General features: G+C 42.8%; 1 protein-coding gene across 4 annotated transcripts in view; it reads right to left on the bottom strand.

Annotated features, from left to right (window-relative positions):
* Positions 1-4,937: 4,937 nt before the first annotated feature.
* Positions 4,938-18,883, bottom strand: part of CLNK (cytokine dependent hematopoietic cell linker) — a 184,028-nt gene continuing 170,082 nt past the window's right edge. For 3 of the 4 annotated variants that reach the window (XM_064488054.1, XM_031437329.2, XM_064488066.1), the window contains 2 exons: positions 16,325-16,480; positions 4,938-8,589 (listed from right to left, as the gene is read on the bottom strand). In XM_064488054.1, the coding sequence (XP_064344124.1) occupies positions 8,446-8,589; positions 16,325-16,480 (300 nt within the window). In that variant the 3' untranslated portion in view covers positions 4,938-8,445. The remainder of the gene's footprint in view (positions 8,590-16,324; positions 16,481-18,883) is intronic. The other variant, XM_064488057.1, reaches the window with a different exon arrangement.

The raw sequence follows: 18,883 nt of genomic DNA, 5'->3' as shown, positions 1-18,883 counted from the left end.
GGTTATAAGATTTCTTTGTATTTCTATGGGTATTTACTCCTTATCAGATATGTGTGGTTTGCAGATGTTTTCTCCCATTATGCAGGTTGCCCCTCCACTCTTTCCTTCGTTGCACAGAAGTTTTTAAGTTTGATGCAGTCACATTTGAAATTTTTTGCTCCTTATGGTGTCATATCCACAGAAATCATTGCCAAATCCAATGTCCTGAAGCTTTTATCTTATGTTTTCTTCCAGGAATTTTATAGTTTTAGACCTTATGTTTAGTTCTGTAACCTATTTTGAGTTAATTTTTGTATATGGTTTAAGATAAGGGTCTAACTTCATTCATTTGCATGTGAATATCCAGTTTTCCAGACATCATTTGTTGAAAAGACTGTCCTTTCCCCAGTGTATAGTTTTAGTACCCTTGTCGAAGATCACTTGGTTTTCTATGCCAGGCTGCATTTATGGGCTCTCAGTTCTGTTCCATTGGTCTATATGTCTGTCTTTATGCTGGTACCACATTGTCTTAGTTTCTGTTATTTTGTAGTATGTTTTGAAATCAGGAAGTGTGGGGACTCCAACTTCATTCTTTTTCAAGATTGTTTTGACTGTTTGGGATCCCTTGAGATTCCTTATGAATTTTAGGATTTTTAAAAATTTCTGCAAAAATATGCCATTGGGATTTTGAAAGGAATTGCTTTGAATCTGTAGATCACTTTGGGCAGTATGGGAATTTTAACAATAATAAGTCATCCAATCCATAAACGCAAGATGTCTTTCCATTTATTTGTATCTTCTTTGATTTCTTTTAGCAATAGTATTTTGTAGTTCTCAGTGTACAAGTCTTTCACCAAGCTCCCCTGACCCCATTTGGTTAAGTTTTTTTTCTTAAATATTTTATTATTTTTGATACTGTTGTAAATGTGGTTATTTTCCTAATTTCTCTTTCAAGCTTTTCATTGTAAGTGTATAGAAACACAACTGATTTTTGAGTGTTGATTTTGTATCCTGCAACTTTGCTGAAATCATTTATTAGTTTCAACAGGTTTTTTTCCCCCTGTGGAATGTTTAGGGTTATTTAGATATAAGAGCAGGCCATCTGAGAACAGAGATAATATACTTCTTCCTTTCCAGTTTAGATGGTGCCCTGCCTAGGACTTCCAGTACTATGTTGAATAATGGTGGCAAAGGTGGGTAATCTTGCTTTGCTCTTGATCTTAGAGGAAAACTTTTCCATCTTTCACAATTGAGTATGATCTTAGCTGTGGGCTTTTTTATATGGATTTTAGTATGTTGAAGCATTTTTCTTCCATTCCTAATATATTGAATGTTTTTTTTTTAATATCATGAAAGGGTGTTGAATTTTATCAAGCTTTTTCTGCATCAGTTGAGATGATCATGTGGGTTTTGTCCTTTATTCTGGTATGATGTGGTCTATTACATTTAATGATTTTCATATGTTGAACAACCCTTGCATTCCAAGTATGAATTCCACTTGCTCAATAGTGTGTAATCTTAAGTGCTCTTAAAGTGCTGTTGAGTTCAGTTTGGTAGTATTTTGTTGAAGATTATTACATCAATATTCATCAAGGTTATTGGCCTGTACTGTTTTGTTTTTTCTTGTTATGTCTTTGATTTTGATATCGGTGCAATGCAAGCCTCATAGATGAGTTTGAGAGTATGTTCCTCTCTTCAATTCTTTGGAAGAGTTTGAGGAGGATTGATTATGGACCTTTTCTAATATAAACATTTAAGGCTTTTAAGCTATAAATGCTTACATTAAATAATTTTATTTAAAGAGTGGTTATATTCCTCAAATTTTGGTATGTTGTGTTTTATTACCATTCATTCTGAAATATTTCTATATTTTTGTTGCTGTTGCTGCTTCTTCTTCTTCTCCTCCTCCTTCTTCTTCTTCCTCTTCTTCCTCATCTTCCTCTTCTTTCTCTTCCTCCTCTTCCTCTTCTTCCTCCTCCTCTTCTTCCTCCTCCTCTTCTTCTCCTTCCCCTTCTTCGCCTTCACCTTCTTCTTCTCCTTCTCCTTCTTCTCCTTCTTCTTCTTCCCCTTCCTCTTCCCCTTCCTCTCCTCCTCCTCCTCCTCCTCCTCCTCTTCCTCCTCCTCATTCTTCTTCTTCTTCCTCTTCCTCTTCTTCCTCCTCCTCTTCTTCCTCCTCCTCTTCTTCTCCTTCCCCTTCTTCGCCTTCACCTTCTTCTTCTCCTTCTCCTTCTTCTCCTTCTTCTTCTTCCCCTTCCTCTTCCCCTTCCTCTCCTCCTCCTCCCCTCCTCCTCCTCCTCTTCCTCCTCCTCATTCTTCTTCTTCTTCCTCTTCTTCTTCTTCTTCTTCTCCCTCTTCCTCTTCTTTTTCTTCTTCTCCTCCTCCTTCTTCCTCTTTTTCTATATGGGAAATTTATTTTTAAATAAATTTATTTATTCTATATTATTCTAGTTCTTTGAAGTTTATTGAAACTTGTTTTAGGTCCCAGAAGGTGTTCCTTCTTGGTGAATGTTCTATGTGAACTAGAAGAAAAAAATGTGTATTCTATAGCTGTTTTGTGAACTACTCTGTAAATGACAATTAGGTCTACTCAGCTGTTGGTGTTGTTAAAATTTTCTTTGGTTTCATTCATCTTTGCTTGCTTATTTTGTCCATTTCTGAGAGATGTGTATTAAAATTTCCAACTATCATTGTGATTTTGTCTATTTTTTTCTATTAGTACTCTCAGTTTTTACTTCTGAATATTTATTTATTTAAATAGCATTCTATTCATATTTTGTGGACTCATGTCTTATCTCTCTGATCATATTAACTATTTCTCTTTTAGTTTTCTTCAGCATCCCACATTATAGCTTTCCTTTGAATAATTTTTCTTCTGGTTTATACTTTTTTTTTTCCAATGTGTTTCATATTAGATACTCTTCTCCAAGGTCTCGACTCTTCATATGGAAAAGTGAGGCACAAAAATGCTAGTTGGAACTTGTATGTTTATGGGTGGGACCTTACTGGAGCATGACACAGTGAGGATCAGCCTCTTCTGTTGGGGACCAGCACATGCCACTATTTGTGGCAGAATTGCTCTGCTCTCTTGGTTTAGGGTTATGATTCTATCTCCCAGGAACCAAGTTTTTAAGAGGGGCTGGAATTCTAAAAATTTGGAATGAAACTTTCATTTAAACCCTGTGTTTTAGCACAGCACACTCTCAGCAGTATCTTGCATTTGTTTTCTATATTGTAAATATTTTCTGTAGCAATAGTCTTTGGATGGCCACCAGGGAAAGGGAGGGAGAGAGAGATGTTGATTATAACTTGTAATGACCATCAGTGAATCCCCTTTTCACCACAGTCCCTTTACCAGTATTTAAGGATAACTAGTGACCCCAATTTTTGAGATTTTACAGACTTTTGTGATGGGAACCAGCTTGTTTTTTTTGCTGAATTTCCTCTGAGCAAGCTTACATTTTTGTTTTTTCTATTTTGTTAACTCAGTTACTATTTTTCCATTTAATTTACCTCATCTGAAATTTTGACATTCTTCTTCTTCTATCATATTTTCTTCTTTCTATTTCCTTTATCCTATGTTCTTGCCTTTTCAATTCCTTTTTTGTCATTATAGTGGAGTTTCCAGAAGGATCAAAGGTAAGTTCCTATTTAGCCATATTTTAGTTAGAAGTCTTACTGCAGTGGGTACATACATTTTACTAAACATTGTGAAATTGCTTTTCAAAGTGAGGCACTGTTTCGTGTTTGTTTTAGGTTGGTCTCAGCCTATCAATAGTGATGCTATTGGCAGTGATGGCTGAGGGCACTCATCTGGGCTACCTGTGGCGAGCCACACAGACATCTCCCCAGGTGAAGCCAATGTAGATGCTGGACCAGCCCTTGTGGTTCTTATTATGAGAGACACCTCAGTAATAACTATCAGGGGACATTGAAAAAACAAGGTTCATTACTCACACATCCTGGAGGGTACTGGTCATGCCCTGGACCACTTAGTGAGGTCCCAGGTAGACAGCGACAGAGAATGTGTGGCTCTCTTTGCCTTATTGGGGTTGATGGTTGGGTGCTTTGGGGTTTTGAGGGTTCATTCTTTATTGGCGAAATTAAAACTGAAGGGCAGGAGTTAAAGCACAGGAAGAGAAAAGCAAGCAGTCAGTCTAACAGTCAGTTATCTAGGTCAACCAGAGCTTTTCAAAAAGGGAAGCGCATGGGTAGCGGGCAGTCTGGCTCTTTATCTAGTTGTGTAGATGGCTAGGTGTCCCCCCACCCCCAGATGGATGTCTTTGAAGTGGATGTCTCAGCCATCAGAAGCTTAACATCAGGCACTTACATTACAGTCAAAAAGCTAATTGTCAGGCACCTATGCTACAGTGTTCTGAATAAGAGTTGAAACTTCCCCAGAACTACTTAATCACCTGTCCTTTCCCCAGGGAAGCTGCCTCTGCCGTGTTCACTCATCCGTTCAACAGGTGGTCACTGCTTCGCTGGTGACAAGAATGACCTAGAATTCCCTAAAGATAAGCGTGCTCAGAAATAGACTGACAACGGTTTTGTAATTCTAAGACTTGCTGTGTAGGGCCGTCCTTCAATTCCCTGCCTGGACATCTGCCCTGGGCAGCTTCCCTGACTACACCCTCCCCCAACACATCCACGTCTGCCTACCAACACAGTGGTGGTGCCAGGAGAGAACTGCCAAATCTGTTATTCTGCATTGCATAATTTTAATTATATGTGGATCTTGCCAGCCCGGTTCTTAGCCCTCTATCACAGGGATTAGGTCTTTTTCGTCTTTATCCCCCAAATCTAGCATGTGCTAGTGTCTTATGTCATCTGTCAAAAATTGTTCCAGAAATTTTGTTATAAATTTACCCCAAATATGATTTCAAAGGGGCTTTAGAGACAATAGTGCATGAATCAAACAAAATTAAACCATATTTTCAATTTACTTTAATACTCAGAAATATTATGACATTTAATTACATGTTGGCTTTCATTTAAATTAGTATAGCATGGAATGTTTAAAAAAAGTTAATGCACTTCACTAGAACAATAATACTCAGGGTAAAAAGTAGATACACAAATATAATGCTAATCATGTATTATATAGATGTCCTTACACAAAAGTGTGTCTGCGTACACACACATGGCAATGCACTACATTTGACAATGGGCTGAAATTTGATTTCTCTGCAGTAATTTGAACAGAAGATTTAATTGATTTCAGCTATGATGTGGGTACTTAAGCAAACCACACCACATCATCCCCCCATGCCCCAAGAGAGGTGGTTTTCCATTAAGTGAACTTGGGAAAATTTTTAATTTTATGGTTCAAAATTTTTTTAAAGCCAATTCAACTGAGCTTTGTCAAAATATCTAATGTTGGCCCCACTCACAAGCACTCAGCGGTAAGTGTTGAGGGAACACAGCAAAGGGATGAGGAACCAATGTAGATTATCTTACTTATTGTACAGTTATTTGTTGTCTGTTTCTCCCGCTTAATTCACTGCTATTATCCCAACATCTATTATTCCAATGCCTAGTAATGAATACATATGCAATATACAAACAAGTGCTTATAATAAGATATTATTAAATATGAGAGAGATATAAATTGATTCAGAATGGATCATGTAGTCAAAAAGAAGTACCTTGAATGAATAGAATGCTATAATCAGAAAAAGCTAAAATTCCGTTACTGTATTGAGGCTATGTATCAAGTGACTATTTTCAACTAACAATGAAATAATAGCTGAAAAAGGACTAAAGCCCTTTGGAATCTGGGCAGGCCAAGCCCAAATCACTGAACTTTCAATTACGGATCTAGACGCTGAGTAGGAGAACTGCGTATGAAGACCTTGGTTCCCGCCGCAAGTATGTCAGGGAGGCATAGTTTCCACAATTACAAAACGCCTTAAGAATACCTGCCCCACCTTCTTTACAGAACTGTTGTAAGAGTCAAGAACAACTGAAATTTAAACACTCTTACTCTTTCGTCATCTCTTACAAGCAAAATGTCCTTGTTACAATCAACACCGAAAACCAGCAAGTCACTGTGGCAGGCACAGAGGTGGGCCACCTGGATCTCCCTTCAAAGAACTTGCTGATCGACATGTAAGCTGACAGCCTTCCTCTGTGGTCCATTCCATATCCCCCAGAGCACGTGAAGGTCACGTGTGCCTGGGCAGCCTCTGGCAATGACTTAGCATGGTGGTGCCCTAAGACCTGGCCATTTCTGCACAACAGGGGTCTCTTTCTTCTGTGAGTGGTCTTTGCTCTGGATCTTACCACTGGGCTGGCCAGGACTCCCAGAGCCGCAGCTTAGTCTGATGCTTTTCCTGCTCTTCCCTTTCTCCTTCCCTCTTCCTCTCACAGACACCACACCTACATCGCAGCCGGAAGGCTCTCCCTGCCTCCCCCTGCTTCTTCTTGCCTTTGTCTTTCTTAGGCGTTGCCTCCAGTCAATGTTAGCACTTCTAACTCCTGTCCTGGCATCTGAGTTCCAGAAGACGTGACTAACGTGGTCCCTCAAATCCCAGTCCCCTAAAGCCACCCCGTCTTCTTTCCAGAGATTTCCACATGTATAAGCTTGTGGGCATTTTATTCAAGATAGTGGAGCTCGACTTCTTTTTCCTTTTAGCATCATCTCACACATTTACGAACAAGAGGTGGTAAAGCATTTTTAAAAAGCTCATAAAATGCTCACCGCCTCCTGATTTCCACCTCCTTTAGCAGCAGCAAGGTTGACTTCTTGAGAACACAGCACTTAACGGCACGGCTCCAGGGAGGAAGTGAATCTGAGTTATCCGTAATCCTTCAGTAGCTTTTTAGGGTCATGGTCAGATTCTCCCTGCAGATGAGCCCGTGTCCTCTCTGCAGAGTCTGTTTCCGTGCTGGCCTGGATTTGCCGAAGTCCAGCTGAGAGTGACCAGCCACCATGCTGCCTTCAGCTCTGAGCTATCTGCTTCTCAGTTAGCCACGCTCCAGTTTAGACACTCCTGTCTCTTGGTTCCTGTGTTTACCCGCACAGGTGTGCTCTAAGCTAGGCTCCGTTGGGTATTAAGAGTCCCAACTTGATTCTTCATCAGATGCTCCCAACCTCACTCAGAGGCACCACTTCACAGCGACCTCGTGAAGGAACCAGCCTGCGCCCAAGCTGGGTGGTAGGTGCTAAGAGCTCCTTTAAACAGGAGAGAATCTGGGTATCATCTGCATTGTTTTCGCTGATATCTCTTGCCTTCTAATTTCTTTCTTTGTTTTTGTTTCTGTGCTAAAGCTACAGTTACATAAACCTTCCATACATGTCACCTGTAGGCTTTGGAAACATCTGAAGTCACTGTGTAGGTACTATTAATTTCAATCAGAACCCCCACCTGTTCTAAAAAAACCCAACTTATCCCACTACAAGAGTTTATTTATTTCTGTATTTTAGCATGAGTAAATCTGCATTTTCAAGTTGTTTCTCTCTCTCTCTCTTTTAAACTTAGCTTTTCAACTTGATGATAAGATTCTGTAGGGCAGAGAATGTACCTGGGAAGGTTTGCTTGGACGAAACTAGGCAAAGTGGATAAAAATCTGGGCTCTCTTCTTGTACTGACTAAGGTCAGTAATGTCTTTGAGCCTTTGTTTCTTCATCTGTGTTATAAAACAGGAATAAAATGTAATCCTCTTAGCTTCAAGAGGGAACAATATCATGACGTGTGCAACGTTCCTGCGAATACTAGCACTAATCTGAGGGCAATTCTTTTCTTTTGAATCGAAGTCTACAACTAGAATTTTAAAAAAATTATGCTTTCGCTCAGACTTAAGCTTACTCCTTTACTATGAATTTGCTAATTCCACTCGGCCTAAAGCGACTGTAGACAGAGCGGGCTGGAGATGGTCCTCGTGCCATTTCACACCACAGTAAAAGCATTTCTGATTTTCTGATTTCTCTCCTCAACTGATATTCACAAGTGATCTGCTTTTCCATATCACATTCTTCCCTAGAACTGAATTTCCAGAATTACAAATAAAATCAGGCTAACATTCACCAACATCTTTAGTATAAGGGACCATGAAAACACTGTCAACTCGCAAGTCCAAACAGTTCTGGAATAAAGGCAACACTAGGTCCTAAAAAGACCATGGATTTGGGACCTTCCCCTGGACCTGTCGTGTGCTCGGTGCAAACATTTAAGCAATAGTTTCTTGTAGCCGTTGCTGCTTATCTGTAACACGAACGTGTTTTTTTCTTTAGAAGATATTTTTCAAAAGCTAGTTTTTATTTTTGAGTCTTATAAATATTTCTCCTGGGGTTAGAGCCTTCAAAACCATGATTGATTTTCCAGTTTCCATGACAGAATGTTTTTCTTTTTTGTAAAGTCAAAGAAGTAATCCCTTGAAGCCACAGAAAATAATCTTTTGAAATAAATGAAAAAATGATAGAGACATTGGATCCACTAAACTGAAGATGAAACAAAGACCAGGCTACTAAGGTGAGAAGTGTCTGTTGAGGGGGAGTGGCTGAGTCAGGTAACACTGTTCCCTGTGGGTCCCGGTTTTATCTTTCCCGTCAATCAGTATAATAGGAAAATACTTGTAGTGTTCGATGATGTCTTCCACCGAATCAAACTTCTGAAACACAGAAGAGAAAGCTAATGAAAATTTAGGTATCTCTGTGTCTGTAGGTTAAAAGACAGCCTAAGGTGCTTCATTTTATTTAGGGAAGAGTTTAACTCATTTAACATTTTTTGGGATTGTAAAGGTGTATTAGAAACTGATTTTTTCTTTTTAAAGAAGGATGTGGCAAAGAAGCTCTTGAAGGGTCAGTGATGAGATTGGTAAGATAACGAAGACCACCAAGAGCCCACCCCCGCAGTTCTTGAAGCTTCCCACCCACGGAGTGTTCACCAGCATCAGGTCACACCGGTCCAGCTCCTCAGCCACAGAGAATCCCTGCTGCCACCCTTACCTTGCCCCCAACTCTGACAAACCAAAGCGTAGAAGCTCAAGGCTTGACCTTCACCTTGTAAACTGGTGGGAAAGGCCTGCAGTGATCTCTCCCTCCTGGAAACCCTTCTTGTCCTAGCGAATTCTAGGTAATCAGAAGGGATGCTGATGACCGCAGGCTGCCGGCAGTTCTTAGCCAAGTGATAAAGCTTCCTTCCCTGGCCTTCCTGTGAAATCACGAGGTGGCGCAGATCATGACACTTTTATGTTTCCGGAAACGAACAGACAAAGCGCTGTGGTGACTGAATGGAAAGGAAGATGGTGTCCAGTGTGGGGGGTGATCAGGAAGTGCTTTGTGGAAGAGACAGACTTGAAATGGGCTGCACCCTGGGGGCGAGTCTAGATAAGTGGGCAAGTTGGGCTTAAAGATACCGAAGAAAGCAGAGGAAGATGCAGGTGTAAAGACAGATGCTGAGAGCACGTGGGCACAGGCAGCAATTCTGATTGGCTGGGTTTGGCTGAGCTCCTGAAAGGGGCTGTTGGGAGATAATTGGGAAGACTTTGCACAACCTGCCTTTTCTAACTCAGCACATTCATGGCGAGGCAAGCAGGATGCGGGGAATGACATTCCCCGAAGGGCCCAGGGACCTGCAGCTCAGATGTGGGGACTGCCCTGTTCAGAGCCCACGGGCAGGACCAGGAGTGCAGTCTGGTTTTTTTCTGGACGCACATCAGTCCTTTCCTTAATGCAACGTTGCCTATGGCCTGTGAGCGGATGATGCAGCTTGAAGGGAGGAGCCGCGCTGGGATGACTCGGTTTCTCTTTAGTTTTGTGCACTCTCCCTCTGCCCAGCACATCCCAGCACGGGAGTTTTGCAGGATATTCGACAGGGAACGAGATCGCCAAGGTCCCTGTCCTCAGGGAGAGTGGTGCATTGCATTCAGGTGGGAGCAGACAGAAAATAATCCCCTATGCAAGTAGATAATATCATTTAGGGACAATATGCTGTGGAAATAATCAACTCGGGGCTCGAGACCCTTGCCAGGCCTCCCAGGGGGCCTCCCCTGACATCAACTGGTCCCTGGATTCCTCCACCCTGTTCTTCCTGGGCACTGAGTCAACAAAACTCCCCCTTTCCCCCTAAGCCCCTTGAGTGGGGGGTTGTCTTTTTGCACGAAAAGCGTTCCAATTAAACCTGTAGGTGACTTGCCCCTCTGAGCCCGTTACCGGATCTGTGGCAGACCTTTCAATGAAATACCCTATCTGGTACCCAGTGGGTGCACAACCGATGCCGGCCCCCACCTGATGCTCAGGTAAGCTGGCTTCCCAGTTGTCCAACAGGGACAGCGGTTGTTCCGTAAGTGAAAGGCTGCGAAGCCCCAATGCTGCGTTCTGGGCGGGGCTCTCCCACCACTAGCTGTGCGTCCCGGGGCAGGCTTCTTACACTCTCTGTCTCAGTTTATCTATGAACAGTGGTGGTAATACTAGGACCTACCTCTGAGGCCACTGTGAGGATTAACTGAGTTGACACTTACGCAGCATTCAGAAAAGAGCTTTGTATACAGTGAGTGCTCAGTAAATGTCAGTCATTGCCATGACCTCCTCCCTTCCAAGTTTGCCAAGAACATGATGAAGGAGCCAGGAAATCACCAGAGAGGTCCACAGACTCTGCTTGTAAGCCTTTAGGAAGGAAGGACATTTCTGTATTTCATTTCCAATCATAAATGAAAGACAGAGCTTTTTTCTCTTTCCTTAGACTTGACAAAACAGAAAGTGATTTACGGAAGGAAACTTGCCATGCAGGACTCTTCTACAAAACGGGTGGCCCCCCGTGGCCCAGAGGAAGTCCTCCTTCCTGGGACTAATCTTCAGAGGGAAAATGCTTGCTTTGTGTTCTGACCCCTGGTTTCTTTAGGAAGGTCCCAAAGTAATGAATTCAATACTAATTGTTTTATTATCTCCTACATGGATGGTGTTTTATAAGAAATCGTGGTTTTAACAAGTAGCGTGAAGAAAGCAAGGCAGAAGCAGTAAGTCATTCTGTCATTTCTTATTATTGACTTCTCGTGATAGGCCAACAACTGATGTATTACCCTAAAGATAATTTTTAAAAAGATTATAATTAGGCTCCTTCCTTCCCTCCCCTCCCTTTTAAATGGAAGTATAGTTGATTTACAATGTTGTGTTAGTTTCTGGTGCACAGCATAGTGATTCAGTTTTATATTTACATATTCTTTTTCAGATTATTTTCCATTATAGCTTATTACAAGCACTGAATGCAGTTCCCTTGTTGTTTATCTGTTTTATATACAGTAGTTTGTATATGCTAATCCCAAACTCCTAATTTATTCCTCCCCACTCTTTCCCCTTTGGTAAGTTTGTTTTCCATGTCTGTGAGCCTGTTTCTGTTTTGTAAACAAGTTCATTTGTGTTATTTTTTTTTAGATTTCACATATAAGTGATATCATATGGTATTTGTCCTCTTTCTGTATTACTTCACTTAGTATAATAATCTCTAGGCCAAACCATGTTGCTACAAATGGCATTATTTCATTCTTTTTATGGCTGAGTTACATTTCACTGTATCTATCTATCTATCTATCTATCTATCTATCTATCTATCTCACAACTTCTTTATCCAGTCATCTGTTGATGGACATTTAGGTTGCTTCCATGTCTTGGCTACTGTAAATAGTGTTAAGCTCTTATTTTTATATTAATTTTTCTCAGGAGGATAGCGAATGCTATCCTAATATTAGATCTTCAAATTTGTTTAAACCTTTTGTGATTGCTCTAAATACCAACTGTAGGCAATGTTTCACCACCAGAAAGATAACCAAGTCTGTTTGGGTACCCACATGGGAGTGAAAGAAGAAAATACAGAAAAAGAGAGAGATGCAGAGAGGGGGGAAGAGAGAAGCAGATAGAGAAGTGATAAATAAACTCTTTGGTTACTTGCCTGTCTCCTAGTCTTTAAAGTTTAATTTATCAAGTCAATGTTTAACTTAATTTTCAGCAACTTACCACAAATATTTGCAGGACAAGGAGAGGTCTGATTGAAATTGCTCCCTTCTACGAGCCTTCACAGAAACGCTGACACATGTGATTGCTAGAACTTGGCAGCAGGTGGCGCTGTGCAGGTTATTAACCGGCAGGTGCTTCTCTGGCTGGTCGGGGTCCAGTGTTCCACCAGGCGCTAAATATTCCCAGCCGCGCCCCTGCTATGTGCAGGCGCAGAGGGGCAGAGGCGAACAAGGGGTTCCCTGGGTGGCAGGGACTCTGCCTGACTCTGCTCGGTGCCCCCAGGATGGAACATTAAATCCAGCATAATGTAGGTATAAAATTAATCCTTGGCCAAAAACCTAGCAAATGAGAGATATGGGCTGAATGGTAGCGCCTAAAAGATACGCTGTGTCCTAGTTCCTGGAATCTGTGAATATTACCTTCTAAACCAAAGAGTGAATACTGCTTTACACAACAGAAGTTGGGATTAAGTTTAGGGTCTTGAGAGGAGGGTTTTGAGAGAGGGGCTTTTCCTAGGCTATCCCTTGAGGCAATCACAGGCATCCTCATAAGACAGAAGAAACAGAGGGAGATTCACTCAGAGAAGAGCAGGAGGCAGCATGACCTCGGAGGTAGAAAGCAGAGTGATGTGGCCACAAGCCAAGGAAGACAAGCTGGACTGCTGGCAGCCACCAGAAGCTGGAAGAGGCAGGGAGGGTCTTCCCCCAGAGCCTGCAGAAGAAGGTGGCCCTGCCAAGACCTTGATGTCAGATTTCAAGCCTACAGAACTTCAAAAGAATACATGGTGGTGGTTTTAACCTGCCAAGTTTGTGGTACTTTGTTACAAGCAGCCACAGGAAGCTAACACACTGAAGGCTCTCTACATCTAAATTCAGTTCTAGCCCATGGCGAACAGAATGACCTAGATTTACAACGTGCAGCAAACTGGACCTTCCCAGGATCATTCTTTGCAGGGACAGGTGGATTTGCTTGCCTTCTGTGTTTGTGAGAGGTGGCCGCGTGCTGTGCCTCCCCTGGGGCCCCGTCCAGGCTTCTCCTGCAACTCTCGTGGCCCCGTGCGAGCTTTTCCTCATTCATGTCCAGGGCACACAGGCCCAGGGAAAGGGCATTAGGGAATCATTTAAGATGGAAACTGATATTTAGTAAGCACCTGCCGCCACCGGTCTGGCACTCTATTCACATCATCTCATCTTCCGCGCAAAACAACTGCCTTGGAATAGGTGTCACTGCATTGCATGTGTGGTTAAGTTCTCAAGTTTGCAAGACAGCCAAAAAGCCACCCGAGATCAAAGTTATCTTTGAAAACCCTGTGTCTCATTGCATTTCCCCTGCAGAGTCAGACTAAGATGCGAGTTCTTTATTCAAGCACCAGAGGCAGCGGTCAGTAGCTGGCTTGCACTTGGCAGAGCCTTGCTGTATCAAGTTCTATCTTTGAAAAAAATATTTTTTAAAGTTGGGAGATTCTTCCGCAGCAAAGTAAAGGGCTGGAACTGTGGAAGGTGCGAGGGAACTGAGAGCAACACTGGATCGTCCCCTCTCACACCAGGGCACGGTCGCTCAGAGGAGGGGCAGGAAGAAGCCCCTGTTCGTTGTGATTTTTCACCCAGCGCCTGGCGCACGGTAAGCTCCATGTAAGTGTTAACTAGTTTTCAACCACAGTTCTGGGCTGCTTTCAAGTGGGCTAGGGGTCGTTCACATTTGGTCACGATTTTATCTCAGACTGTATGAGAAAGTCAGTATTTCTGCAGACTGTACTGAACCCCAGCTTTGCCACCTACTGGCTGTGATTGTGGGCGATTTACTTTGCATTTCTGTGCCTCAGTGTCACCGGCTGTTTACTGGAGCATCTGCCTCACAGGGTTGCTACGAGGATTAAATCGGTCAAGTTAATTGATCATTGTCAACTGCACAGAAAAGTGCCTGCGCGTAATAAATGTATGTACGTGTTAAATCGATATATGGAAAGGAAACTTGCCTGAGGGATGCACAAGAGGAGAAAATTCTGTCACAACATGAAAAGGGTCCTCTTAAAATAGGCATGTGAATTCTTAAGGGGTCGTTGGTGACAGTAATTAGAGCAGCTCACCTGGAGGCGGAGGGTCTATCCACGGGCTGTCATGGGGACAGCTGTTTACCTGCTGAGGCTGACAGCGAACCGGCTGACAGCCCATGGAACGCTGTTAGGAAGGTATCACAGACCGCTCTTTCCTCTTTTATGAGCAGACCAAAGTGTGGCTGGATGGGAAACAAGCTGCAACCTCTTTAGATCTCGGTTTCCTCGCTGATAAAAGGGTTCAGTAACACGTTCTCTCCAGTGTGTTTTCAAGGACCAAATGAGAGAGCAAATTAAACAGCGCGTACCAGGGCTTGTGGTTTCCATTTACTGAATTCTCTAAGGAAAAGAATCCTTCATCCCGAGCACTTAGAAGTCATGTAAAGCTTTTTGAAAAAAACGAGAATTCTATGAGCTGGAGGAAGATTCAGAAGGATAAAGGGAAACGGAGCTGGAAATTCCATTAACCACAGGTATCTGGGTCTGCGGGGAACTCTGCCCTAATCATTACCATGACGCCGTCTGAATAATGAAAAAATAACCACTCACGCTGATCGAGGTGTTCCAGGCAGTGTTCTGAGTGTTTTACATCCCTTAAGTCACCAATCCTTATCACAAAAGGAACAATCGGCCGCTTCTCTTTTTAGTTTTGCTGTCACCCTTTCTTAGTGTGGCTACAATTGGCAGGTTTATGTGTTAATCTATTTGTTCGCTCATGTTCTCATTTATGCCAAACCTTTCTGAGGTTGTAGCAAAGGTGGGTGAACGGACCGCATGGTACCCTGGCTGGTGCTGACCACACTCTCCAGCCACACGTGGTTCTCAGGAAAGGGCTCTGGGTCAGACGCTGGGGTTGAGCGGGCATCCTCACGCACGTGCCTACCTGGAGCATTTTGGCAGCCCTGGCAATGTGCCTTGTCTGGATATCTACTGAAGAACAATAGATGTTTTGTAGAAGTTCTGGTTTCACACCGTACCAGTTTTCTGGGGCTCCATAACAAAGCATCACCGACAGGTGGAGGCGGGAGGGGGCTTCAATGACAGAAATTCACTTTCTCACAGTTTGGAGGCCAGGAGCCCAAGATCAAGGTGTCGGCAGGGTTGGTTTCTTCTGAGGCCTCTCTCCCTGGCGTGTAGACGGCCATTTCTCCCTGTGACTTCACATCTGTGTGTGTCTGTGTTCTGATCTCCTCTTCTCGGAAGGACACCAGTCATACTGGATCAGAGTCCACCCGCATGACCTCATTTCACTGTAGGTACCTCATTAAAAACCCTGTCTCCAAGTATAGTCACGCTCCGAGGTGTAGGGGCTGGAATTTTCACATAGGAATTTGAGGGGGGACACAATTCAGCCCATGATAAATACCAGTGGACACAGCTGAGGGCTGGAGATGCTAAATGAGAATCACTGAATTATTGAAATCCAGGCTTGAAGAGAATATTTACACTTGGAGAAACTCAAGCCCAGAGAAGGTAAGTGACTGGCCTGGGCTCACATGCTTAGTAAATGGAGACAGAATTTGTACCCTGCCCCTCCCTCCTTCCTTCCTTCCTTCCTTCCTTCCTTCCTTCCTTCCTTCCTTCCTCTTTCCTCCCTGCCTTCCTAGAAGACTTAAGAGAGCAGCCTCGCCTTGCCCTCTCACTCCCTGTGCGTCTCTAGCCATTTACTGAATTCTCTAAGTCTCAGTTTCCCTACGTCTATGATAGGAATGACCATTCTATCGAAGAGTTGTTGAGGGTTAAACTAAGATAATGCAGATAGACCAGGCCTGGCATCAGCTCAATGGCAATCCATCTCCTTCCCCCAGTCTCTTTGATTTATTTATAGAGTTATTAGTGAGTGATTTAGTTGACTCATGCTTGCAGCCAGCTGCCTATCAGCAGACGTGTCCTGAGGACAGACATGCTGTGACTGAGCTCGCATGCGCTGTGGGGATGCACACCTACTGATTCCCAGTGCTAACAGGTGTCATCAGAAGTGGCGGCAGAGGGACTTCAGTGCTGCGGTGGGGAAGGAGTGTGGCCTTAACAGGGGGTTCGGCGGATGCTTCACGGCAGGCAGGATTTAGATGTGCCTTACAGAACGGGCAAAGCAGGATAGAGGGTGCATGGAAGGGTCCGGACTAGTTGCAGGTCCAGTGAGCTGAAGTGTAAGACGTGGGTGGGGATGCTTGTGGAAGGGGCTGGAAGGATTCGATTACATTCTCCACCTCCAGGGCGGCGTTCCTTCCTCCAACCCTGGGGAGTCCTGGGATATGGAGGTGACCTGGCCACGCATCCCCCAAGTCTCCCCTTATTGTTGTCGTTAGCCTGGAAAAGGGAAGCCACGCAGTTAGACCCACCTCGTCTCCTCTGAGTCCTGTCCCTAGGGCAAACTGCTGATTCCTCTCCAGGAAGCGGATTTTCACGTTGTAGACTTTGTTCCCGTAAAACACCACCAACACGTAGGGTTCTGCCCTGGATTTTGTGGAACAGTCTCGGACCAAGAAAGTGCCATCCTGAAGCAAAAAGAAGAACAATGATCTTTGCAGGCATCCCAGCATCCCGCCCTCCCACCCTGGGCGGCAGTGAAGCTTGTGTGTGAGGCTCCCAAACGGCTTTAGTTTTTGGCAAACCAGATCTTTATACATTTTAATTCAGTAAGTATTTATCAAGGGTTAGTGTGTATAAGGGGTCTTGTTACTTTCTGAGAAGTGCACCCCCTTCTTGCAAATCCTCTGACATCCCCTCCTGTCTTCAGCATCATGCCTACAAACTTGGTCCATGGAGAAATGCACCAGCCTCTCCTGTGGTTTATCTCTCATCACTCCTTCAGTCTCCAGCCCCTGGATGGTGGCGCCAGTCAAGCCACCATTTCTCAAAGGCACCATCTTGCTTTTGGGCTCCCAGCTTTTGCATGGAGTAGCTCTCTCCTCCCCTCCCTGGGTGTGCTTCCCTTCACCAGCCAGTAGTCACATATTTCCTGTTCTGTGGATGCTCAGGTTATCGTTCTAGAGATACTGGGAGCCACTGCAGACTTTGAGCAGGAGAAGCTTTGAGCGTTATAAATTGGTCCTCTGCGTGGGGAGATGTCAATATAGGACTAGGATCCCCCAAAGAGATGTGGGGCTTCAAAGTCATTGGTATCAAAACTTACAAGGGAGAAGAAAATGCAGCCTGGGGCGAGGTGCAGGGAATGCAGAGCAGGGAAGGGGAGAGGGAAGGAGTCGAAGGAGACATCTCAGAGGTATGGGAATCCAGAAGCTTCAGCATCACAGAAGCTGAGGGGTGGACAGCCAAGGTTTCCAAAAGAAGGTCAACAGTGTGAAATGATCTGGGGGCTGCAAATAGGTAGACTCTAACTATAACATCAAATAATAAGGCATACCCTGTGGGGTAGCTCAGGATGAAGGTCTGGTTGTAAAAGGCTAAGAAGTGGAGCAGTTCTCCTGAACATAAACACACACACGTGGCGTAGTTCTGTGGTTACGTCATGTCATTTGTATGATGAAAAATACTGAAAAATCTGTAACTGTAATTGCACAGATTCTTCTACAGCTGGTTATAAGTAACACATAAAGAATAGATCTAAAAAACAGATACACACAACTATATAAAAAATAGATAAACAACAAGGCCCTACTGTATAGCACAGGGAACTATGTTCAGTATCTTGTAATAACATATAATGGGAAAGAATCTGAAAAAAGAATATATATATATGTAAAACTGAATCACTTTGCTATACACCTAAACTAATGCAACACTGTAAGTAAAATAAAATATTAGTTAAAAAAATAGATCTAATTAGGTGTGTGTAGTATGTGCTATCTATTCTTTGTATAGATGGGTGTTATATGTGATAATTTATATTCATAATAACTAATTGTTATATATTATTGTCTCCTCTATTTATTACCTCTATGTTTATATAAATTACATTACCTATGACAAATATTTATAGATACTATATATAAATACATAATAATGGTTATGGCACTCTATAATAACACTACAAATATATTGCATTTATAAATAATACTATAAAACCATGGCGATGCTATGACGACGCTGGCAGCTAAGGTTTGTTGAGGACTGCCCTCACGATGCCAAGCTCTTTACACACGTTACCTCATTTGATCTTTACATAAAGTTTGAGGAGGTGCTTTATGCCCACTTTACAGGTGAGGAAATTGGGGTCTAGTTGTCTAAGTGGAACCCCTAACACATCGCAGCTAGTCAATGGAATCCCTAAAGGTCAAGTCCAAATTCTTGCTCTCAGTATTCCGACTCTAAGTACATAAAGTGGGACTGAGGAATTTTCTGGAACCTGCTTTGCCTAAAACATTCACTGTAATTAAAGCTTTAAGACTCACGCCAGGACACTATGAACTCTTCTACAAAACAGAAACAGACTTGCAGACGTAGTAAACAATCTTCTACAAAACAGAAACAAACCAAGGAAAGAGTGGGAAGGGATAAATTTGGGAGTTTGAGATCTGCAAATGTTAGCCACTATATATAAAAATAGATTTAAAAAAAGTTTCTTCTGTATAGCACAGGGAACTATATTCAATATCTTGTAATAACCTTTAATGAAAAAGGATATGAAAACGAATGTATGTATGTATATGCATGACCGGGACATTGTACTGTGCACCAGAAATTAACACATTGTAACCGACTACACTTCAAAAAAAAAAAAAAACCAAAAAAAACCCACAAAAGACTCAAGCCCAGAATGCTGCCAAAGATCAGAAAGTGAGAGGCGGCCAAGACATGTGGCCACTTTTGGGATTTATCATCTTAAACTCTGCGACGATTTGGTCACAATGAATCTGGGCAGTCCTGCAATGAATTATCTGACATAAATGGGAAACAGGTTTTGACAAAACAAACTGAGGCAAACAAAATAGGAAAAT

The sequence above is a fragment of the Camelus dromedarius genome, chromosome 1 (genome assembly GCF_036321535.1).
Source record: "Camelus dromedarius isolate mCamDro1 chromosome 1, mCamDro1.pat, whole genome shotgun sequence".
Classification (NCBI taxonomy): Eukaryota; Metazoa; Chordata; class Mammalia; order Artiodactyla; family Camelidae; genus Camelus; species Camelus dromedarius.
The sequence above is the reverse complement of the archived record's forward strand: the minus strand, read 5'-3'. Positions and strand labels throughout refer to the sequence as shown.